The sequence below is a fragment of the Emydura macquarii genome, unplaced genomic scaffold (assembly GCF_026122565.2).
Source record: "Emydura macquarii macquarii isolate MOO-44397 ecotype Brisbane River unplaced genomic scaffold, CSIRO-AGI_Emac_v2 contig_3004, whole genome shotgun sequence".
NCBI lineage: Eukaryota > Metazoa > Chordata > Testudines > Chelidae > Emydura > Emydura macquarii.
In genome coordinates this window covers 173,320-197,940 of record NW_027133141.1, presented here as the reverse complement: position 1 = coordinate 197,940, position 24,621 = coordinate 173,320, and the positions used below count along the sequence as shown (strand labels likewise).

At 45.2% G+C, this 24,621-nt stretch overlaps 1 protein-coding gene across 1 annotated transcript in view; it reads right to left on the bottom strand.

The window, feature by feature from the left end:
- LOC137141125 (zinc finger protein 585A-like) overlaps positions 1-24,621 on the bottom strand; it is a 171,400-nt gene that overhangs the window by 125,592 nt on the left and 21,187 nt on the right. The window contains exons 4-5 of the mRNA XM_067529973.1: positions 22,944-23,057; positions 20,867-22,546 (exon numbers count right to left, since the gene is read on the bottom strand). Coding sequence (XP_067386074.1) covers positions 20,867-22,546; positions 22,944-23,057 — 1,794 coding nt within the window. The remainder of the gene's footprint in view (positions 1-20,866; positions 22,547-22,943; positions 23,058-24,621) is intronic.

Sequence of the window (24,621 nt, the reverse complement as noted above, 5' to 3'; positions counted from 1 at the left end):
ATTAAAATGGTCATTCAACGCCTCCCTGAGCTGTATAGCCCTTCTGTCTGGCTGTTTAAATTCAGCAGACAGCTGCTTCAGAGCAAACCGTCGATAACTACTCTTTCAGTACAGTCTTTCAGCCGACTGTGCACTTACTTTATCGGAATTGCATTTAGAGTACACTTCCCCAGTTTGCTTTTGAGAATGCCATGAAGGGTTGCCAGGTGCCTGCTTTTTGACTGTCAGTATCTGGTCAGATGTATTGTCCAGACACTGAGTATCTGGTTAGTGTGGGTCAGGAGGAGGTGCCAGGTCATCAACCCACACCAGCACCTGTTCAACCAGGACCGCCTCCTACCTGCAGGCAGGCTCGTCAGGCTGCAGGAGTGCCTGTCCCAGCCCCAGAGCAGAGGGAGTCCAGCTGGGGTGGGGGAGAGAAATGGAGATGATCCAGCGGCAAGGAAGGGGGGGAGAAGGCAGCAAGTGATGGGAGGAGGAGCAGGGGGCGGGGCCTTATGGAAGAGGCAGAGCAGGGGCAGGTTATCGGGGAAGAGATGGGGCGGAGCCAGAGGTGGAGCAAGTGCGGGACCTCAGGGGAAGAGGTGGAGCAGTTGTCAGCAATTAGAAAGTTGACATCCTTAATGAAGGACTGTGTCAAATGCCTTACTAAAATCAAGATATATCATATGTATTGCTTTCCCCCCATCCACTAGGCCAGTAATCCTCTCAAAGAGGGAAATTAGGTTGGTTTGGTGTGACTTATTCTTGATAAATGCATACTAGTTATTCCTTATAAACTTCTTATCCTCTAGGTATTTCCAAATTGATTGATTGAAAATTTGTTCCAGTATCTTTCCAAGTGTTGAAGTTAGACTGCCCTGTCTTTAACTTGTGTTAGAAACATTATTCTTGAGTCCCGGTGGCACGCAGTCTCTTGTGGAGGTGAGCTTTGAACCGTCCCTGTGGTGAAATGTAAATTTCTTGTTCCCATCCTCCCCTTGCCAGAGAATTAAGTAGGCTTAAGGAGGCAAAAGTCCATTAACAACTGGCTGGCTAGGCTTGCTGTCTTTGAAGAACTGGTATGTGGATAGCCCTGAATTGTAACATATCGTCAGTAACATCATACCATGAAAGCTATTGTTATTCCAATAACAAATATCACAGGATCTTTTTCAGGGGATAAGGCAACAAGCCACGTTTATTGTGAATATAAAATCTGGTCAATAGTATCAATAATGTAAATACCAGGAAAACAGTATCAACATTGTAATAGTATCAATATTGTGCTTTATTTAGTGATTGCAAATACAGAGACTCTTGTTAATAAAGTATACTTCATTGACATGTTTCAATTGGTACCTTCATTCACACTCATACACAGACAGGGAGACAGATAAACATGCATAGGAGTCTCACAGCTGTTATAGTTACCAGCCTCTTGGTGCTCATGTTAGTCACTGGCCAGGTGACTGTAGCACAAGGGTGAGGAGCAAGGTTCTGCCGATGAGCATCGGTACTCCTGGATGGTTGGTGATGTAGACCTGAACCTCCAGCCTTCATCTTTCTATCCCATTTTACAGGAAAAAGATCTCATGTAAGTCTATGGGTTTTTGCTCTGTCATGCTGCATCTGTATTTGGTGTGACCCTTAATCACCCACATTGTTGCAAGCCTGATCAGATTTTGTTCTTTGAAGTGAGCTGACTCCAAAGTTATCAGGGTGGACTCCTCTTCGGCCAGTTGAATGGTAGAAGTTATTATCTTTGCTCCTTTCTTGCTCCCTCAAACATTTGAGATGAGGCTGGTGTTTTCTTCATCATGTTTTGACATCTCTTACTTAGACCAAATCATAGAATCATAGAATATTAGAGTTGGAAGGGACCTCAGGAGGTCATCTAGTCCAACCCCCTGCTCAAAGCAGGACTAACCTCAGCTATATCATCCCAATTGTTCAATCACTCTTCTGTCTACACTCACCTCAATTGCTCAGCCATTCACACTCCAATCATTCAGTGCAAACTCCTAGCTGAAGAAGTCACGTCTTTTAAAGCAAACATTACTTCATTTTTGCAAGTGTCTTTCACAATTAGGTAGGTATATGTAATTACATTTCACAGTGTGGCTTCTCATACTTAAGCACATATAAAGTAAGATTTTTACAAATATTCTGAAAGTGGGTAAAATCAACAGATAAAATTGTCAGTGCAGTGGTTTTACACAAAAATCTGGGATCACTTGTTCTTAAAGAGTAAATGAATATTTTAAAAAGACTGAAGTGAACATTTCAAATAGAACAATAAGAGTCAGTTGAGGTTTTAGCTTTTGATTAAAGGTACAGTGTATCAGGTTGAAGTGCCTCTGCGTAGGAAAGTGGGGGGGGGGGGATTGTGGCTCTGTTCTTTCATGTCTTTCATAAAAACAGGATTGGGCCAACACTATAACTATACATACAGTATTGCTACACATATTTTAATAAGGCAATAATATTCAGCTGATTATGAGTTTTCACGTGAAAAGGCATGCTTTGCACAAAATATATCTTACCTTTATAAAGGCGTCATCATGTGATACAGGCTGTCTACTTTGTTTGCCATTCTCTATTCTCAAAGATAATTGTTAATGGTTCTGAGAGTGCATTAGCTAGTTTTTAAAGTACCCTAGTATGAATTTCATAAGGCCAACTTCAATAGACCTAACTTATCTAAATATTCTTTACTCTGTTCTTTTATTATTTTGGCTTGCATTCCTTCCCCCATGTTGTTAATATTACTTGTGTTGCTTTGTTTGGTGTGACTTAGAGTATGTCTACACTTCAGGGTAAAGTTGACTTACTTAAAGTCGACTTTCACCTGCCGATTTTTAGACGTTGCTGGATCGTGTCCACACCACGCTAGCAGCAATGGCTGTTGGGATGAGATTCATCATCCCGTGATGCAACAACGCTCCTTCCCCCTCTCTTCTTCCCCCAAACAAACAGGAAACTGATTTTCACGCCATTTCTTTATGCTGCGCGCTCACCATTGCTGTGGAGACATGGAGCCAGCTCAACTCTGCACTATTATTGCGAGCGTCACAAATACATCTCGACTTATCATTGAGTATTTTCAAAGAAGTGCAAGAAGCCGAAGCACAGGCAACCACTATGCCACCGAGGCTGCCCTCCTACAAGCCATTGAGTGGAACAATTCCCGATTGCTGCAGGCTGTAAGGCATCATCTGCAATCCGTGGAGCGCCGGTTCTGCTCCCCGGAAACAAGCACAGACTGGTGGGACCGAATCGTTATGCAGCTGTGGGATGATGACCAGTGGCTGCAAAACTTTCATTTGTGAAAGGCCACTTTCCTCGAACTTTGCTTGGAGCTGCCCCGTTCCTGAAGCGTGTGAACACTCACTTGAGACAAGCTCTGATGGTGGAGAAGAGAGTGGCCATTACTCTGTGGAAGTTGGCAACCCCCAACTGTTACTGCTCGGTTGGGAATCACTTCAAAGTCGGTCAATCTACAGTGGGCGCTGCTGTGATGCAAGTGTGCAAGGCCATTAATAGACTTCTGCTACAAAGGCTAGTGACATTGGGAAATGTGCAGGACATAGTGGATGGGTTTGCCGCGATGGGGTTCCCAGCTGCGGGGGGAGCCATTGATGGCACGCACATCCCTATCTTAACACCTGCCCACCTCTCAACCGAGTACATAAACCACAAGGGGTACTTTTCCATGGTCCTGCAGGCCCTTATGGATCACAGGGGTTGTTTTACAGACATCTATGTGGGTTGGTCTGGAAAGGTGCAAGACGCGTGCGTATTTAGGAATTCGGCACTTTCTTCCCAGACTAAAAAAATTCACATCGGGGGTGTGGAAATGTCAATAGTGATCCTGGGAGATCCTGCTTACCTTTTGCTCCCTTGGCTAATGAAGCCATACACTGGGCACCTTGACAGCAACAAGAAGCGTTTTAATAACAGGCTAAGCACTTGCAGAATGGTTGTTGAATGTGCGTTTGGGCATTTAAAGGCCAGATAGAGAAGTCTCCTCACTACGCTGGACATGAGTGAAAAGAACATCCCCTCAGTGATATCTGCATGCTGTGTTCTTCATAATGTGTGTGAAGCAAAAGGGGAAAGATTCCCCCAGGGTTGGGCTGTGGAGGCAGAATGACTGGCCGCCAATTATGAGCAGCCAGATGCCAGCACTACGCTGAGAGCTAACCGTGTAGCGCTTTGCATTAGGGAAGCATTGAAAACTAGGTTCTGCAATGAGATGCAGTAATGATTTCTGTTCCTGTATGTTATGTGCCTTTGCTTTAAATCCCCCCTACTATGGACATCAGTACCCTCCAAATCCCATCCAAGCAAGATATGAATTAATAAAGAAACGTGTTGAAATGATGCAAACTTTTATTTATCAACATTCAAGTTGGTGGGGTCGGGGGGCTAGTGTTCATTCATAGTCTCCAATGGTAGTGTTGTTGCTTGCAGGCCATCTGTTAATGCGTCCGCCGCTGCTTTCTGCTCACCTCCACCGGGGTGGAGTGCACCACATACTGCAGCCTGGCCATTCTCCTCCGAGACTGCTTGTGTGTGGAGGAGAGCAGCAAAGCCATAGGCTGAGGAGTGTTATGGAGGGGCTACAGCGGGACTCTGTCCGGTCGTTGCTCCTCCTGAAGTTCCACAAGCTGCCAGAGCATGTCTGATTGATCACGCGTGATTCGCAGCATCTCCTGCATGGTACTGCGATCGTGCTCCTGCATCGCTCTTTGACTCTCTCTGTCCATGTCCATGTTCTGGGACAGGGTCATCTGCCACGCTCGGAGCTCTGTCTCTGCGCCCGCGGAGGCGTTCATGAGCTCGCCAAACATGACGTCTCTTGGTTTTTCCCCCTCTTCCTAATCTGAAAATCTTTCCACAGCAGTTCGAGTGGGCTGGGCCAAGGCCGAGGTGTCTACAGAATGAAAAGAAATGCACAACGCTGCCATTGTTAGCATAGGCAGGGAAATGAACGAAATGCAACAATGTATAAAAAAACTCCCCTTGCTGTACACAAGGGTAAGACAGACCCTCATTCCATTCTGCACATCCCAGAAGGGTCGGCTCGCTGTGCCGTTGCAGAGATGATAAGCTAGGGGCAATGTACTATGCTTTAGAAAGGATTAAAAAAGCTCATTTCAAATGCCCTGTATGAGAGGGGTGCCTGGGCGCCACAGTTTAATTAAGATGACCGTTTTGTCATGAGGTGGACACAGGCGATCTGGAGGCAGTGTGGGGGATGGGGGGCGGGGGGTTAATAGTGTCATTTGAAACCATGGCCAAATAATTAAAGTGACTTTAGTGGGAAAAAACAATGGGGAATAAACATGCACCATCTTCCCTAGGTGACCATGAGCGATATCAGTCTCCTGTGGGTAATGCATGAGGAAAGGGAAGATTTGCTGCATGCAGCAGGATACCGGCCTGGCCTTTATGCCACTATGCTGTGTTCCGCCATGATTCCAGCTCCCTTGATTGCAGCGAGGCACGGCAAAGTATCCTACCGGGGAGGAAGAAACAAGGCTGCCCTGCCCTGAAACCTTTTCAAAAGGATAACAGATTACCTAAATGAAAGTTTCCTTGAGATATCAACTCATGATTTTCGGAGCATATCTCTGCACATAAATAATCTGTTCTGGGAGTATCCGCCCAAGACAGTAGGCTAAACCCCTGAAATACCCTTTTTCTCTCCCCCCCCCCTTAAAAAAGAACATAACTGGTATGAAGAAAAAAAAACCTCACCAAATGTGCCTTCCCTGGGATCATTAGTGCTGTCCTGCATGCTATTGGACTGCTCTGAGGTTAGGAATAGGTCTTGACTGTCTGGGAGAAGGGACACCCTGCTCTCTTACACCATGCTCTCCTCATCCTCCTCCCCCTCGTCCATGGAGTCCTCATCATTGTCCCTGGAGTGGGATGGAGTGGAGGTATCGATGCTGCGTGGCAGCACTGTGGTGGGGTCCCCGCCGAGAATGGCATGCAGCTCCTCGTAGAAAAAGCATTTTTTGGGCGAGGAGCCAGAACGGCTGTTAGCTTCCCTGGCCTTTTGATATGCCTGCCACAGCTCCTTGATCTTCATGCAGCACTGCTCTGCGTCCCTGTTGTGCCCCTTCTCTAACACGCCCTGGGATATTTTACCGTAAGTGTCAAAATTCCTTTTGCTGGCTCTGAGCTGAGCCATAACGGACTCTTTGCCCCAAAGACCGATGAGATCTAAGACCTCTGGTCCACTCCATGCTGGAGCGTGTTTCAGCCTTGCAGTAGCCATGAGGAGTTCAGCTACAAGCTCCCTCCATGCTGGCAGCACTGAAAATGAAAATTCAAATGTTCCCAGTGCATGAGGGGGTGAGGCCATTTCCGGTGATCATGACCACATAACAACAGAGCATGAACTTACAGGGCGGTCACAATGGTGCATTCTGGGATACCTCCCGGAGGCCAGGAACTTCAAATTACATTACGCTCTGTCTACACTGATGCAAAATCAAACCAATAAAATTGGATTAGGCGCTACGCCACTTGCGGAGTTGGTTTTATTACGTTGACTTTTGACGCGTGTTAAGTCGATGGCACTGCCATGACAGTGTAGACGCAGGCTTTCAGAGATTGATGTAAGTGACCTCCATCACCAGTGTAGACCAGGCCTCATTCTTGACAAATCCATACTAGCTAGTCCTTATAAACATACTATCCTCTAGGTACTTACAAATTGATTGATTAAATGATTGTTAAAGCAAAATAGGCATTAAACACTCAGCTGATGACATCAAGAAAACTATCAGCTCTGCTTCCCCACTAAGTAGACAACCTACACTTTCCTTAGACTTTCTCTTGCCCCTAATGTATTTATAGAACCTCTTTGTCACACTGTCTGGAGTGGATGAGTACCAACTTCCAGGCAGACTATTATAAACCAGGGCACCTCCCATCCCACTGCTTGTGAGTTCTATACTTAAATTTCACTACCAAGCATCAAGTGTGAACTCCTCAAGCCCTATAACAGCCTTAACATAGAGTCACAGTCAGTCCCCTTGGTTACTCAATTACACTTTAGAGATCACACCAAAGACAATGTTTGCAGCCAATCCCATAATAAACTATCTAAAGATTCATTAACTAAGAAAAGAAATTAGCATTATTTTCAAGGTTAAATCAGGTAAACAACCACACACAAAAGAGTTACAGTCTAAGCTTCCAAAAGGTAATAGAAGCTTCTGTAATATGTAAGCTGTGTATGGCTTTCTGGGCTAACCAAGGCTAAGCACTGGAGAACTCTTGCTTAATTCTTAGAAATCTTTGCCCCTCAGAGTCTAAGCAGCATAAAGATCCAATTTCTTCTTGTAAGGGATTTTTTTAAATCCCCTTTCCCCCAAGTTCAAGCTGATGGGACGAGTCCACATGCAGGTCTTCTCTTCATGGGTGTGAGGGGAACAATCAACAAAGTCTTTGTTTTTTGATGTTTCACAATGGCTCATCTGGTTCCAATGGGTCTTCTTGGGTGCAGGACCCAGCACCTTTGGTAGGAAGCCAGCGCTTTACATTAGTTAATGTGTCATTTCTGTTTGCTGAGTTGCACAGTTACAAAGATTTACAATGCAAACACTGAATATGATCTTGTAACATGGGGTACAGAGGTTATGTGAGATTAATACATGCAGTGTCCTACAAGCATTTCATAAAGTCTAAACACTAAACGCACTCCTAGAAACCTAACGTCTAATCTAACAAGGCGAACCGGATGGGTTTCCAGCTATGTTTTCGTCAGTGTTCAGCTGAGGCCTAGGGGCGTTGGTATGAGCTGGCACCTGGTCTGCCAGCATCACACTCTTCATGTTGCCTTTTACGTGTCCTGCTAGGTGTAACTCATTTCGATGCAAAGTGAAAAATGCTTCACACCCTGCACAGCTGGGACCGGGGGCATCAGTGGCTAGTTGGGGCCTGCAGGTTAGGATTGGAAAAAAATACAAGTATATGGGCCTGTGGTGGCTTGGCTCCTCCCTGGCAGTGTCAGAGAGAGACCACTCCGCAGCGCTGCACCACCTCACGGCTGAGAGCTGATCAACAGGGGATTAGCACTGTAAATCAGTAAAGAGTCTAGGGCCCTGGCCTCTCGGGACAGGGCAATTGACAGCTTTTAGCCCAGTCGCTTGGCAGGGGCAGACAACCACCACAGTCAGGCCCAAGGCTGCTGGGCGGGGCAGAGAAATAACAGTCTGTAGCCAGGTGGGACAGGCAGCAAGCCCGGTCAGGCTCAGCCCTCTGGGCAAGGCAGAGCAACAACAACAGTCAGCTTCAAGCAGTCTATGGCTTTGATGTTCCCCTCTGCAATCTGGACTAGTATATCGCTGTGTCACCCCAATCCCCCCACTCCTGAAGCCCGTCTCACTCTGCTTTGCTGTGTGAATCCCCACTCCTGGGCAGCTCACACACAGCCACTGGCAAGCAAGTTTCCCCCTCGACTTAGTGAATGAGTGCCTCTAGCGGCCACTCATGGGATTGTGCAATGATATGACTCCCAGACAATATCCCCAGTCCCAGATGCAACCTTAGGAACTGCCGTTTTACAATGTTCAGTGCTGCCCACTGGACTCTGCAAGCTCATAATTAGTTTGTCAATTTGTCAGAGAAATTGATATGCACCAGCTCTGTCACTCTAAATGAAATCTCTAACACATACTCAACCACATGCACTGCTTTAGATAAAACAAACAAGTTTATTAAGTACAGAAAGATTTTAAGTGATTCTAAACCAGAGGAAGGCAGGTCAGATTTGATCAAAAGTAAACAAAAGGCAAATTGCATTCTAAACTAAACTTGACACTTTCAGCAACCTTACAGTCTTAGATGGTTCTCACCACAGGCTGGTTAGTCAGCCTCCAACCAGGCTCTCTCCTGTGGTCAATGCTTCAGTTGCTTGATGTTGTTTGTAGCTGGATTGCAAAAGAGAGAGAGACCGAAATGTTCCCCCTTTTCAAATGTCCTTGCACATCCTTCATGGACCTCATCTCCCCCTTTCAGGATTAGGTGACCAACAGTGTTCCTGTATGGTCTTCTTCATGTCCTGAGTCAATGAGCATCACTTTATCAGATCCTTAGGCTACTCCATTGTTCCTGGAAGAACTGGGTTGTTTTATGTATGCCTTAGTAAGGCGAGAACTACCTCTCTGCTTGTAGTGTTTGCCTAGCTCTGCTTCAAGCCATGTGAGGCACATATTTGGGAATATTACATAGTAGAGCTTCAGAACCATACATAGGACATTGCAAGAAACATATTATTATCACAATAATGTTCAATATGTCATGAGCATTCCAAAAACACCTCACATGACATACTTTGCATTAAATACACCGCTACACTATAAGGGTGAACATAAACAATACACAATCATACCAAAAGGGTGTACATGGGGTGCAGTGTGTCACAATGGCCCAGATCCCCGGCTGGGCAGCCAGCAAACAAACTCAAGCCATCCAGCCTAAGGTGGGTAGGCTGCCTCCCCAAAGGCAGGGTTGGCAGCTGGGAGTAAAGGTACCTGTGCCCAGGCATGGAAACCTGCCACTGGGTCAGTGGGAATGCTGCTGAAACACAACCGGACTAAATGTTTGGTTTCCCTGCACCCCTACCTGTTCGTAGGGCTTTATTGCTCATGGGCCCTCAGGCTCCTTGTGTTACTTGGCAGCAGCTCCTCTGGGTATTCGTCCTGGTTCAGGGGCCAGCAGCAGCATCTGACTCCCTCCCTGTCTCTCCCTCAACTGAGTGGGAGGCTCTGCCTCTCATACTTCCTGTTCCACTCCTCCCCTTCCGCTGCAAGGGGTGGGCCTGGCTTGGCTCCACCCACAAGGCTGCAAGGAGTGGTTCCTCTCTGTCAGTGTCAGAGGGAGGCCACTCTGCCTCGCTACAGGGCCTGATCAATAACTGGTGTAAGTCTCCATTGCTCCATTGGCATCAATGGAATCAGATCTTCAACAAACATAAATTAACTTAACTGAGCCAAATTCCAGATTAACTGGTCAAATTAATTGGGCCAGAGCTCCACTGAAGTCAATGGTCAGATCCACAGGTGGTGTAAACTTATTTTGCTCCAATGAAGACACTTATACTATTTTCCTTTTGTCTTGTTTAACAGCTGGCTTTCTTGTTTAGGCTAAACCTTCTTTCTTCTCGGCAGTATTGACGTCACAGAATCCTGTGTCTCATGCCCCTCTGCTGCTTGTTCCACACAGAGGCTGACAGCCTATTGCTATCAGCTACTTTGTTAGCTCAAATGGCCCATGTCTGTGTGGTAGAACTTACAAGTCCTGTTCCGCTGTTGATCTATGTGAGGGTCAGTGTGGCTCCACAGGATGTAATTTCTCCTTTCATTTGCTTATCGAAAAAATTAAAATTTTAGGAAATTCCATACATTATTTATTTGCCTGGTTGCCTGGAAACCCACAGTCCCTTTCCAATGTCAAGTTGTGAGGGATCCGGGAGCACGGTTGAGAATCATTGCTCTAAAGTGATCTGAGGAGATCGATGGTTGAAGGATAGATGGAGAGTGGATGGGCAGACACATAGGCAGAGCACACAGTGAGGGACAGCAATGGAATATGTTTCATCACATGGCTTAAAGCGCTGAACAGAACTTTCTCTTCCATTGCTTCTCCTGGCAGATGGAGTTTGCTGTGGCCCCAAGCTTCAGAAGTGAGAGCAGAGAGATATCTCTACAGTGCTCTTCATAGTCCACTGCTGGGGTACAGGCAGGGTGGACCAGGAGGGAGAAGCAGCCCAATCGTCCTGAAAAGAGGTAAGGAGCTGTTTGGGATGGCAGGGAGATAAGCAGAGTGGGGGCAGGGATGGGAGTTGAGAGAAGCTGAACAAGAGCAGAGCAGGGGTCAGATAGCAGAAGTATGTAGAGACTACACTGTCAGCAAATAGCTGTGAAACTCCCTGGCAGTGTCCCCCTATACTGACTGGTCCACATATAAGTTAGCAGCCTATGATTGCAAGCTACTCCACTAGCTCAAGCAACAGAGGTGGTGGATGTAAAAGTCCTGCTCTGCTGATGATACATGTGAGGATCAATATGGCTCCATTATTTGTTCAATTTGCTCTATTTAAAAATATAGGAAATGATATATAAATATTCTCACTGACTTTTTTTATGTGTAACTGTATGGTGAGAAGAAAATGGCCTCTGTTTCCTAAGAAGAATCATCAGTGCCATGGGTCAATGCTGGACGTACAATATGCACAAATGCTTCTGACTCAGCCTCTCTTCTGCAATAATTACTCTGCCTTTCTCCTTCCTCATCCAGCCAGCCCTAGACTCGATTGTCTCAGAGACACAGGCTGTTCAGTCCTCAGACAATCCCCCAGCTTTGAGTGACCCTTAAGTTAAGGAAACCCAATGAGAAGAGGAAAATCAGCAGGATTCAGGGGTGACTGTTCAGACAAGTTCAGACCAGACCCCTTTAGCTAGGTTCCTTTCTGACGTTAGGTTGAGGAGGGTTCTGGGCCCAGCTCAGCTGCACAGGGAGAGGGGAACAGGAGGGATTGCAGTTTCCTGGCTCTTTGAGGGTTTCTAAAACTGAACACTTTTAAAACAGGTTCTCTGTAGAGCTGGGTACTAAAGCCTCTTCCCTGTGATGGAATCCAAGGCCACTGGAGTGTGGATGGACATTGGACAGGCACATGGGCAGGGCACACAGTGAGGGAGAACTTTCTCATCGGCAACTAAAGCAGGCTGAAGGTGAAAGGAATAGGTGTTGCTCATCGGATCCTAAGCACGCTGAGACTCCAGAGGAAGCAGAACTAGGGTTTCTTACTAGAAGAAATTCAGACCAGTGGGGAAGAGTTAAATAGAAAACAGAGGGTCATGGGGCGAGTTGGGAGGGGAAAGAAATCTGTTAACTTCTTCCTGTGAATAAAATTTGCTTTTTTTTGTTCTTCTCCCTCATAGTAAAGACACTAAGAATGGAGGTTGTGAAATTTGTCCCGAGGAAGTGCCTTTCAGACTCTTTCCTTTGCATCTTCCCCTCATTACTAGTGTAGAAAGGACGAATATGATTTGTTTTGAAGGAGTCCTAGCTGATGGGTATTTTCAGGATTTTCCTTCTAAATATTCAGCCCTGGATTCAGCCTTGGTAACTGGTTAATATCTAGAGGGTAGCTGTGGCCTCTCCTCTTTGTATTGATTAAAGGGGGCAGGGAAAAACCCTTCATTAACACAGACTTAAGGTTGCCTGGTGGGATGTCATTCTCTTGCAGAACCTTAACTTCTGCAAAACTTCTGAAAACCAGGAAACACACTGTTGGGTTTGCTCACTTTCAGCAATACCCCAGTATGTCATTAACTGTTGTGTTGTAGCTGTGTTGGTCCCAGGATATTAGAGAGACAAGATGGGGGAGGTAATATCAAGTTGGTTCACCTTGTCTCTCTGTTAACACACATGCATTTACTCTGCCCGTCCCACAATGGCTAAGAAATCCAAGCTTTTCACATCCATTTACAGCCCTTCAAACCAGACTCCAGACCTCAGCTGGACCTGACTGGGCACAACTCCTGGGCAAGCCAGACGGGGGCACAGACTGGGTTTCGCCATGATAGTGATTGCAGAGCAAGAACCGCTATACTCAGAGACACCTCTACCTCAATGACTCCTCCTCACTCCCCTCCCCCACCGACAGACTCCCAAAAGCCTGGGTGCAGGGAATTTATTTTCCCTTGTGAAGCTCTGAGATCCCTCCCCACTCTCCAATGCAGCTGGAGCTGAGAGAGTTGGCCCCCTGTGAAAAACAAAGGTAAATTTAGAAGGAGATGATAGGTTTCAAGTTGGATTAGCTCCACCCAGATCCTCTATAGTTCCAACCCGTGTTGCTTATTAAAAAATAGTATAACTCACTATCCCTTTTATACACTTTATTAAAATGAACTAATCAAATCAAAAATACACATCAACTAAGGCTAAACTACAAATGCCACACAACTAAATAAGGGTTAAACAATACAACTAGAAAGTTGAGGTCAAATCAGTCAATCAATGAATTAATGATATTGCATTGGAATCAAGTCACCAATTTGACAAATCATCAGATTAGCATAAAATCAACCCTTATAAATCTTAAAATAGGAAAGCAAAAAGGTGGCTGTCGGGTTTCACGCGGGGCCGGATAAAACACAACAACCAATATGATTGCAAGCAGAATCCTTTATTTCATTTCGCTTTCCAGCTTATATGCCTCTTAATCCTTTTGCTTACAATCCTCACACAATTGCTGATTGGCTATTATATAATTTCACCTACTTCACACGGGAACAGCTTACATATTACTGGTAGCTTCTTAGCTCACACAACTATCTTGTTTACGACCTTGAATACTTTCTACTATCTAGTGGATAGCGGCCAAGTCCCGGGAACTCGCCGCCAGTGAGGCGCCTGAGTGAAAGTGGCCACCTTCCAGCTCCCTGTAGGCAGCCTCACTTGACCCGGTGTCCAGCACCAGGCCTGCTGTAAGTGTCCACTAGGTAGCCATCAGGTCAGGGTACAAATGATACACCCCCACAGGTGGCTGTGCATTTATTTATACTATCCAATCAGAGAACTTCACCCAAGCAGGGCAATCCTAATTTGACTGATTGAACATTTCAGTACTGAAACCAAGTTATTGCTTACATCTAAGCCACAACCTCAAACCCATGGAAAGCTTCCTCCTTAACTTTTGTATTGTGGGGCTAATCCTTCTCACTCTTTCTCCCTTCCACCCCCAAACACAGACCTTGCTGAGATTTTAGTAAGTGGAAGTTTAAACAGCTTTCATTGAACAAATTATATCCAACAGCTTTGTTTCTTCGAATACTTTCACAGATAAAGAACTTTCAGTGATTTCATAGGACAGAGGGCTATTTAGATTTGGGAAACTATTCTTTGTAGAATCTTCCTCATTTGGATTATCCTGCTGCTCACTGAAAAACATACATACTGAGCCACACTGTCACACTGATATAATACAGGGGCTGGGATGTCTTCCAGCAAATCAAAAGACAAAAAAAAAAAAACCAGAAAAAGGAACAAGTGACTAAAATGCCAAGGGAGTGGAACTCCACCGTCCTCTCGCTCTTCGGACTCAGGTGGAGTAGAGGTGTATCTGCAGTGAAGGAACCAGGTGATGGTATAGCTGGCCCAGCACTTCATGCTGTGTTTTTTTTAGGTACAGGCAGACTAGCCAAGGTTGTAGTAGCCTGTCATTGAAGATATGATTTCCTCCCCAGAGGGGTTAATCTTGAAGTCATGAAACATCAGTCTCTATTAGACTGCTTGTTGGCCTGAAAGTTGAAGGACTTCCATCCTTTATCTTGATCTTAACAATTGATTATTCCAGTTTACTTCTCTTTACAGTGACTCTCTGAGCATTCCAAGCAAATCAGGTGAGAAGTACTCCTTGGATACAATGTGACCTGATCCAATAGAAGTAAGGCACACTTTTGGCCAAAGTCACTTAGGTAAAATCTCACTTAACCTAAAAGTTTTCTTCAAGCATTCATTGTTGCAAACCACATACAATGTGGATGTGTGAACCTCAGAGATATCAAAAATGAAAAACAAAAGTTCTGAGGAGGTTTCCATAGCCTAGTCTGAGAGTTAAATGGACCTGCTCTAACAACTGGCCTCCTCAAACTGAAAAGGGGCCTTGGCACCCATGAAAAAACTGGTTGCAAGAAAACAAAACTAAACAAAAAAAAAAAAGCTACTATCCTGTAACCATTGCAACCTTAAATTAAGACACCTTCTGATAGATGGGACATCATTTTTGCTTTGCAAACAAGAGAACTGGGAACTCAGTGGCTGTTACAGTGTAACTGGGCAAAAGGTCATACAGCTTGTCTCTGTTATGTGCTTTTTTCTCAAAAGAAATATCTTAGAATCATAGAATATTAGAGTTCGAAGACCAACCCCCTGCTCAAAGCAGGACTAACCTCAGCTATATCATCCCAGCCAGGGCTTTGTCAAGCCTCAGCTTAAAAACCTCGAAGGATGGAGATTCCACCACCTCCCTAGGTAACCCATTCCAGTGCTTCACCACCCTCCTAGTGAAAAACTTTTTCCTAATGTCCAACCTAGACCTCCCGCCCTGCAACTTGAGACCGTTGCTCCTTGTTCTGTCAGCTGCCACCACCAAAAACAGCCTACCCCCATCCTCCCTGGAACTCCCATTCAGGTAGTTAAAGGCCGCTATCAAATCCCCCTCATTCTTCTCTTTTGCAGACTAAACAAGCCCAGTTCCCTTAGCCTCTCCTCATAAGTCCTGTGCTCCAGCCCCCTAATCATTTTTGTTGCCCTCCGCTGGACTCTCTCCAACTTGTCCACATCCTTTTTGTAGTGGGGGCCCCAAAACTGGACACAGTATTCTAAATGCGGCCTCACCAATGCCGAATAGAGGGGAATAATCACTTCCCGTGACCTGCTGGCAATGCCCCTCCTAATGCAGCCCAATATGCCATTAGCCTTCTTGACAACCAGGGCACACTGCTGACTCATATCCAGCTTTTTATCCACCGTTACCCCCAGGTCCTTTTCTGCAGAGCTGCTGCCCAGCTCGTCGGTCCCCAGTCTATAGCTGTGCATGGGATTCTTCCTTCCTAAGTGGAGGACTCTGCACTTGTCCTTGTTGAACCTCATTAGATTTCTTTTGGCCCAATCCTCCAGTTTGTTTAGGTCACTCTGTATCCTATCCCTACCCTCCAGGGTATCTACCACTCCCCCCAGTTTAGTGTCGTCCGCAAACTTGCTGAGGGTGCAATCTACCCCATTTTCCAGATCATTAATAAAGATGTTGAACAAAACCGGCCCCAGGACCGACCTCTGGGGCACTCCGCTTGTGACCGGTTGCCAGCTAGACATGGAGCCATTGATCACTTCTTGTTGAGCCCTATGCTCTAGCCAGTTCTCTATCCATTTTATAGTCCATTTATCCAACCCATACTTCTTTAACTTGCTGATAGGAATACTGTAAGAGACCGTATCAAAAGCTTTGCTAAAGTCAAGGTATATCACATCCACCGCCTTCCCTACATCCACAGAGCCAGTCACCTCATCATAGAAAGCAATCAGGTTGGTCAGGCATGACTTTCCCTTGGTGAATCCATGTTGACTGTTCCTGATCACCTTCCTCTCTTCCAAGTGCCTTAAAATGGATTTCTTAAGGACCTGCTCCATGATTTTTCCAGGGATTGAAGTGAGGCTGACCGGTCTGTAGTTCCCTGGATCCTCTTTCCTCCCTTTTTTGAAGATGGGCACTATATTTGCTTTTTTCCAGTTCTCAGGGACCTCCGACTGTTGCTACGAGCTTTCTAAGATCATAGCCAATGGCTCTGAAATCACCTCAGCCAATTCCCTGAGCACCCTTGGGTGCACTGCATCCAGCCCCATGGACTTGTGTATGTCCAATCCTTCTGAATAGTCTTGGACCCGTTCCTTCAGCACTGCAGGATGTTCGCCTCCTTCCCACTCCTTCCACTTCTGTGCCACCCAGTACAGTAGTCTGGGAGCTGATCTTGTCTGTGAAAACAGAGGCAAAAAAGGCATTGAGTACCTCAGCTTTCTCCACATCCTCCGTCACTAGGTCGCCTCCCTCATTCTGTAAGGGGCCCACACTTTCCCGAATCTTCCTCTTGTTGGCAACATGCCTGTAGAAACCCTTCTTGTTCCCCTTCACGTCCCTTGCTAGCTGCAACTCCAATTGTGCTTTGGCCTTCCTGATTTCATTCCTGCACGTTCGAGCAGTGTTTTTTTACTCCTCCCTAGTCATCTGACCAAGCTTCCACTTCTTGTAAGCTTCTTTTTTGCATTTAAGTTCGCCAAGGACATCTTTGTTAAGCCAAGCTGGACGCCTACCATATTTGCTATTCTTTCTGCACATCGGGATGGTTTGCTCTTGTGCCCTCAATAAGGTCTCTTTAAAATACAGCCAGCTCTCTTGGATTCCTTTCCCCTCCATATTAGCCTCCCAGGGAATCCTGCCCATCAGTTCCCTGAGGGAGTCAAATCCGCTTTTCTGAAGTCCATGGTCCGTATCCTGCTGTTCTCCTTTCTTCCTTTTGTCAGGATCTTGAACTCGACCATCTCATGGTCACTGCTACCTAGGTTGCCACCCACTTCTACTTCTCCTACCAAATCTTCCCTGTTTCTGAGCAGCAGGTCAAGAGAAGCACGGCCCCTAGTTGGTTGCTCCAGCACTTGCACCAGGAAATTGTCTGCAACACTCTCCAAAAACTTCCTGGATTGTTTGTGCTCTGCTGTATTGCTCTTCCAGCAGATGTCAGGATGATTGAAGTCCCCCATGAGAATCAGGTCCTGTGAACTGGAAACTTTTCCTAGTTGAGTAAAGAAAGCTTCATCTACCTCATCCTCCTGGTCTGGTGGTCTATAACAGACACCCACCACAACATCACCCTTATTGTTCTTGCTTCTAAGCTTAACCCAGAGACACTCAACTGACTTATCTCCAGTTTCATACTGGAGCTCAGAGCAGTCATAGTGCTCTCTTACATACAGTGCAACTCCTCCACCCCTTTGCCCCTGCCTGTCCTTCCTGAACAGTTTATACCCATCCATGACAGTGCTCCAGTCGTGTGAGTTACTCAACCAAGTCTCAGTTATTCCAATCATGTCGTAGTTTCTTGACTGTGCCAGGACTTCCAGTTCCTCCTGCTTGTTTCCCAGGCTTCTTGCATTTGTGTACAGGCACTTGAGACAAGCAGCCAATTGGCCTACTTTCACAGTATGAATCGGGAGGCCTCCCCTGCTGCACCCTCCTCCTTCTGCTTCCTTGTGGTGTCCCTCTTCCCCACTTACCTTCGGGCTTAGGTCTCCGTCCCCTGTCGAACCTAGTTTAAAGCCCTCCTCACTAGATTAGCCAGCCTGTCTGCGAAGATACTCTTCCCTGTCTTGGTTAGGTGAATCCCGTCTCTTCCTAGTAATCCTTCTTCCTGGAACAACATTCCATGATCGAAGAATCCAAAGCCCTCTCTTCGACACCACCTGCGTAACCATGCATTTACTTCTGTAATGCGACGGTCCTTACCTGGGCCTTTTCCCTGAACAGGGAGGATGGATGAGAACACCACTTGCGCTTCAAACTCCTTTATCTCTTTTCCCAGAGCCACATAGTCCTCAGTGATCCGCTCAAGATAATTCTTGGCAGTGTCATTGGTGCCCACGTGGAGAAGTAGGAAGGGGTAGCGGTCTAAAAGCTTATCAAAAATTCCATTTGAAATAGAAATAATTGAAGTCTATACTAGATCTTTATTTTGATATACACTATTTCTCCTACATACCTCCTTACACCAACCCCTTTTAAGTGAGGTTTTACTTTAGAACTCAATCCAACGGGGGGGGGGGGGTAAATTACATCAAACAAACTTTACAGGATAAGTCACCATTTCATATATTCCTGGAGGAGGAGGGGGCAGGGGAAAGAAATGTAAGAACGACCATACTGGGTCAGACCAAAGATCCATCTAGCCCAGTATTCTGTTTTCCAACAGTAGCCAATGCCAGGTGCTTCAGGGGGAATGAACAGGTCAATTAGCAAGTGATCCACCCTCTGTCATTCATTCCCAGCATCTGGCAATCAGAGGCTTAGCCATCTTGGTTAATAGTCATTGATGGACCTATCCTACAAAAGGTACCTAATTCTTTTTTGAACCCAGAAGAAAACCCATATAACTTTCAATGTCACAGTGGAATTCAGGTTATCACATAATCAGTTTCTTATTCTGCAATAAACTTATTTAATTCCATTTTCACTGCTAACAACATATTTGAAGTCTACTACACAATATAATCCTATGTTTAGTTTTCTCTTAATCCCCTTTTCCACCAAGTGAGCCTTGTGTAAAGATGTGTTCTATACTAACATAGGTGCCTTCCATTTCTGAGAGCTCATTTATCTTTGGGTCTTCTGCCATAAACGTTGGTGGAAGTGAATCTCACACTGTGTGCTCATCATGAGAAAAAAAGCACTTGCATTCTATTTTCACAATTTCTAATCTTTCAAAGTAGCAGGAGATGAAGAAGTGAAGCAAATGCATAAGACACAGAACAAAAGAGAGACAAAACTACAGACTAAAGACTCAACGTTTGTCAATCCTACAATCTGAATTTGGAGTCTGACACATTTATTTCCTCATTAGTTATCATCACTTGCATGGTATGGAAGTGCTTATTCTCCAACAAGGCAGCCAGATTGGCATCCATGGGAAAGTACTGTCCTCTGAAGACATCAACTGTTTCTTTCTTTGGCTCATAAAACTTTGGATCAAAATTGTAAAGGACGACTCCCCCGTATCTAAGCACAGCATCATTTGGAACATAATTATTGCCTCAAAACTAGGATGTAGGTTCTAAAAATAAATAGTTTACCTAGCCCTAAGGTTACCATAGTTTCCATCTCTGGGGTGAAATTCATCCACTGGGTGCCTATTGTTTCTACTTGAGTTCTAGTCTAATCCTTGACCCTGGACAGGGTAACTTTACTTCTTTGGAGTAGAATCTTTTATCACATCACAGGAAGTCTCAGTAGTCTTAGTGAAGAATAGTTCCTCCCACCAAACATGCCCAGTTTATTTATTTAATCTGGTGACAGACATGAAAATTAGCTACTAGATATGGGCCTGGATCAGAATCATTTCAAATTACTGAAGGTAGGGTATCTATTAAATATAGGTATAATTCTGCAGCTATCTCACATTCAAAATGGATTTTATTTTATATACATTTGCAGCATCTACAAGATGTAAACTCAACTAAAATGTTGCTTCCATTTTTTCCACCTCCAAATAGGTAAGAACTGTGTTTCTGAAATAATAGGCAATGGACACTTGATTAGGAAAGAGAGATCTTCAGAAGTAGCCTCCTGTGAGGTCTGCGCCTCAACTACCTTTGCATCCAAATACGTGAGCATTTTGCTTGGCTCCGAGTCACTTCCTGCGGAATTTTGTCCTCGGATCATCTGAGACAATATTAACCTAAACAACTGAACAACACTGTGATCATATGCAGTTCCTTAGTTAGATGTACAATTTGTGGCATTCTGGTGTTCTTCATTTCAGAGTGGAAATTTAAAAATGCTACTGTTTCCCTGATAACACGTCCAATAGCTTGGAGTATTCACGCCTGATGACTGAATGCACCTGAACTTCCTCCATGTCATAATAGATGAGTGGGAAAAAGACAGACAAACAGACACACAAATAATTGTTTTAGCAAATGGTCATTTGTCTCAAGGTCCACTAAAAAGCTGAGCTACATCTTATCATAGAAAACTAATATCCAGTTGTTATCAAATACCCTCAAGAAAGAGAGAAAAACAAACAAACCCCACAACACAGAAGGGAAGAAGACAGTTTCCGTTTCATATAAAATGAAATTCCAGGGCAGGTTACATCTGATGATGCCCAATTAGACCAGATTTTCCTAATGAACTGTCCTCTGATCAATTCAAATGTTCTTCACTCAGCACCGCCTCATTATTATTCCGTCACATTAGTTACAAAGATTTTAGCATTATTATGTGAAAAATCAGCCAACCTTCCCATCTGCAAACAATCCCAGCTCAGCAGGAAACATCTGAAAAGCAGCTTTGCTAATAGACAGAAACAGGGATTAAAGCTCAAAGTTTAATGCATATTTGTGTATTAAAAAAACCAAAAAATCTTTGGCCAGCCGTAGTCAATACAAGTATAGTGTTACTCTCCTGTGTGGATCCTCTGATGTGTGATAATCTGTGAACTATGACTGAAGCTTTTCCCATGCACAGAGCATGACTAGGGTCTCCCTCCTGTGTGGATTTTCTGATGTGAGACAAGCTGTGAGCTATAACTGAAGCCTTTCCCACACTCAGGGCATCTATAAGGTCTCTCACCAGTGTGGATTCTCTGATGTGTGATAAGCTCTGAGCTCCGAATGAAGCTTTTCCCACACTCACAGCAAGTGTAGGGTCTCTCTCCTGTGTGGATTCTCTGATGAATGATAAGCTCTGAGCTCCGACTGAAGCTCTTCCCACACTCAGCGCATGTGTAGGGTGTCTCCCCTGTGTGGGTTCTGTGATGTGTGGTAAGGTTTGAGCTCCGACTGAAGCTTTTCCCACACTCAGGGCATGTGTATGGCTTTTCTCCAGTGTGGACTCTCTGATGTGTAATAAGGTTTGAGTGCCAACTGAAGCTTTTCCCACACTCAGGGCAGGTGTAGGGTGTCTCCCGTGTGTGGCTTCTCTGATGTGTGATAATCTGTGAACTATCACTGAAGCTTTTCCCACACACAGGGCATGAGTAGGGTCTCTCTCCTGTGTGGATTCTCCGATGTGAGACAAGATGTGAGCTATAACGGAAGCCTTTCCCACACTCGGGGCATATGTAGGGTTTCTCTCCAGTGTGGATTCTCTGATGCTTACTAAGGTCTGAGCTCCGACTGAAGCTTTTCCCACACTCACAGCAAGTGTAGGGTCTCTCTCCTGTGTGGATTCTCTGATGTATAATAAGCTCTGAGCTCCGACTGAAGCTTTTCCCACACTCAGCGCATGTGTAGGGTTTCTCCCCTGTGTGGGTTCTGTGGTGTGTGATGAGGTTTGAGCTCCGACTGAAGCTCTTCCCACATTCAGGGCATGTGTACGGTTTCTCTCCTGTGTGGATTCTCTGATGTGTGATAACCTGTGAACTGTGACTGAAGCTTTTCCCACACACTGGGCATGAATAGGATCTCTCTCCTGTGTGGATTCTCCGATGTGAGACAAGCTGTGAGCTAGAACTGAAGCCTTTCCTGCACTCAGGACAGGAGTAGGGTCTCTCTCCTGTGTGGATTCTCCGATGTGAGACAAGCTGTGAGCTAGAACTAAAGCCTTTCCCGCACTCAGGACATGAGTAGGGTCTCTCTCCTGTGTGGATTCTCTGATGTACAACAAGCTGTGAGCTATAACTGAAGCCTTTCCCACACTCGGCGCATATGTAGGGTCTCTCTCCAGTGTGGATTCTCTGATGCTTGCTAAGGTCTGAGCTTCGAATGAAGCTTTTCCCACACTCACAGCAAGTGTAGGGTCTCTCTCCTGTGTGGATTCTCTGATGTATGATAAGCTCTGAGCTCCGACTGAAACTTTTCCCACACTCAGGGCAAGTGTAGGGTGTCTCCCCTGTATTGATTCTGTGATGTGTGATAAGGTTTGAGCTCCGACGGAAGCCTTTCCCGCAATCAGGACAAATGTAGGGTCTCTCTCCAGTGTGGATTGTCTGATGTGTGATAAAGGCTGAGTTATGATTGAACGTTTTCCCACATTCAAGACAGGTGTAAGGTATTCCGTCTATGTCAATTCTCTCATGTCTGGTAAGATGTGAGCCTCTATTGATGTTTTTCTCTGGCATGTTCTGACTCTCACAAACTTTTGCCTGTGCACAACTCCTGGAAACATTCTCTTTGGATCTTCCTGATAACCTCTCCTGTGGTTCTACTTGCTCAGCATCTTCTTGTCGAGGACTCTCCTCCTCATTCTCACACACCATCCCATCACCTGCTAGGGCAGAGATTAAAACCAGACATGAGAAAAGAAAAAGGAAACCTCAGAGAGAGGAAAGGAATAAAGAGGGGAACAAACCAAAATAAGTGCTGGAGGGATCAGACACAGAGAGAGCTGAATCTCCCCCAACCCTTTCCCCAGAGGAGAGAGAGGGACGGAAATCAATTCTGGGTCTACATCCCAACCAAACACTTAGGGGGAAGGGAGATTTGGGAGGGAGCTACTGTCAGGTGTGAGTCAGGACAACTGGGAAGCTTCAGATGAAGTATGCCCTGCGGATGCTACATCACCTGAAAACAACCCTAAACTCAGACACCTCACAAGGGCTTTGTAGGAATCCCAAATATTTCCTTAATTCAGGGACAGATTTGAGTTGGTTTAACTGATTCCTCACCTGTGCTGGCACCTCTCAGAATCCCTCTTTCCTCAGAGCCCTGGAGATGTGGGAGCCCTGGCTCTTCCCCTTGTTCCAGCCAGATCATCACATCAGGTATGGAAACTGGAAACCCTGCTCAAGGGACAGAAAACAAGCAAGATCAATTGAATTTGTGGGATACTTGTGTGTCACATTCTGGGGTGCAATCCAGACTCCTGCAAGACTGTGTCATCACCTGCCCATTAATCCTGGGTGCCTCACAATACTTTGCTGTGGTAGTTCCCAAACTGGGCCACTAACAGTACGCAGGTCACGCCCCGAGTGTTTATGTATAGCTACAGCCATGACCCAGCAGCCCTGACCTCAGCAGCAACACTCTAGTCACACTCTGACCTCCACCAGCCTTAGTTCCTATTTCCAGGGTGGCCCCAACACACCATCAGTCCCAAATTTTCCCCAAAACATGTATTTTGCACTGTCCAGTCCTCTCATGGACAGTACAGATAAAAATTAGAAGTCTGTTGCCCTTCTAAGGGATCAATATTCAAGAACTTGCTACTTTAGCTGCAGTTACCAAATAGTTCAGTTTAAACACAACACTGGATTAGTTTTGATTACAAAAGAACAAATTTATTTAACTACAAAGAGAGCTTTTAAGTGAGTATAAGGTATTATAGTCAGAAATGATTACAAGAGAAATAAAGATAAAATGCTTTCTGGTACCTAAAACTTAACAAGCTCCATTTGGTTCAGGGTAAAATCCTTACCACATGTCCCCAGAAACAGGGCTGACCAAATTGTCAGGTCAGGATCTCCAGCAAAGTCAAAGGGCTGGTTCCTTTGTCTTCTTAGGGGAGAGAGACGGAGATAGGAAGAAGTGCCTTGGTGTGTTTTTCTCCTCACTTTTATAGTTCAGTCACCTTTTGAAGGGGATTCTGCTGAGGATTATCCTTCCAAGAAAAATTTATTCAAATAGGAAAGGAGATGATACAGAGTCTATGCTGAAGATGGCTCTGTGCTCACTGCATGTTGAAATGCAGATTTGCCTTGTCTCCTGCCATTTCTCCCGCTTGCTGTCTCAAGGACCCAGTTTACTACTACTTATATGTAAACTGAGATAAGCACACATTCCTTCTTTTAGAATAGACTGGTTTAACTATTTTTGCCCAGTCAGGGCTATGTGGGTTTGAACATGTACTAACATCATCATACAGGGGGAATTCATAACTTTACATAAAATGTTGTTACATACATTTCACTATATTATTGACCAGCAAGTTATTAGTTTTCAAATGTTACCTCACAAGGCATATTTTGTACAAAGATTATTACAGGAGTGTGTAGGGTGTGATTACAGGGGTGCTTTCAGTCTCATCTTGTCACAAAGAAGATTCCATTTTATCCCAGCTCATTTTTAAGGGGTAACATCCCCAGACCAGCTTCCTTCACACAAAGCACCAGGACAGTGATTATTATTAATTATATTTATGACAGTAGTGCCTAATGGCCAACCAGGAACAGGGTCTCATTGTGCTAGGCACTGTGCAAATAGAGTAGTAGACAGCCCCTGGCCAGAAGAACATACAGTCTAACTAGATAAGACAGACACATGGTGGGGAAAGGGGCATTGTTCACCAACAGAGTGAACAATGAGGCGACAAATATGATGAATACAGGCGTATTGTGAGACTGTTGT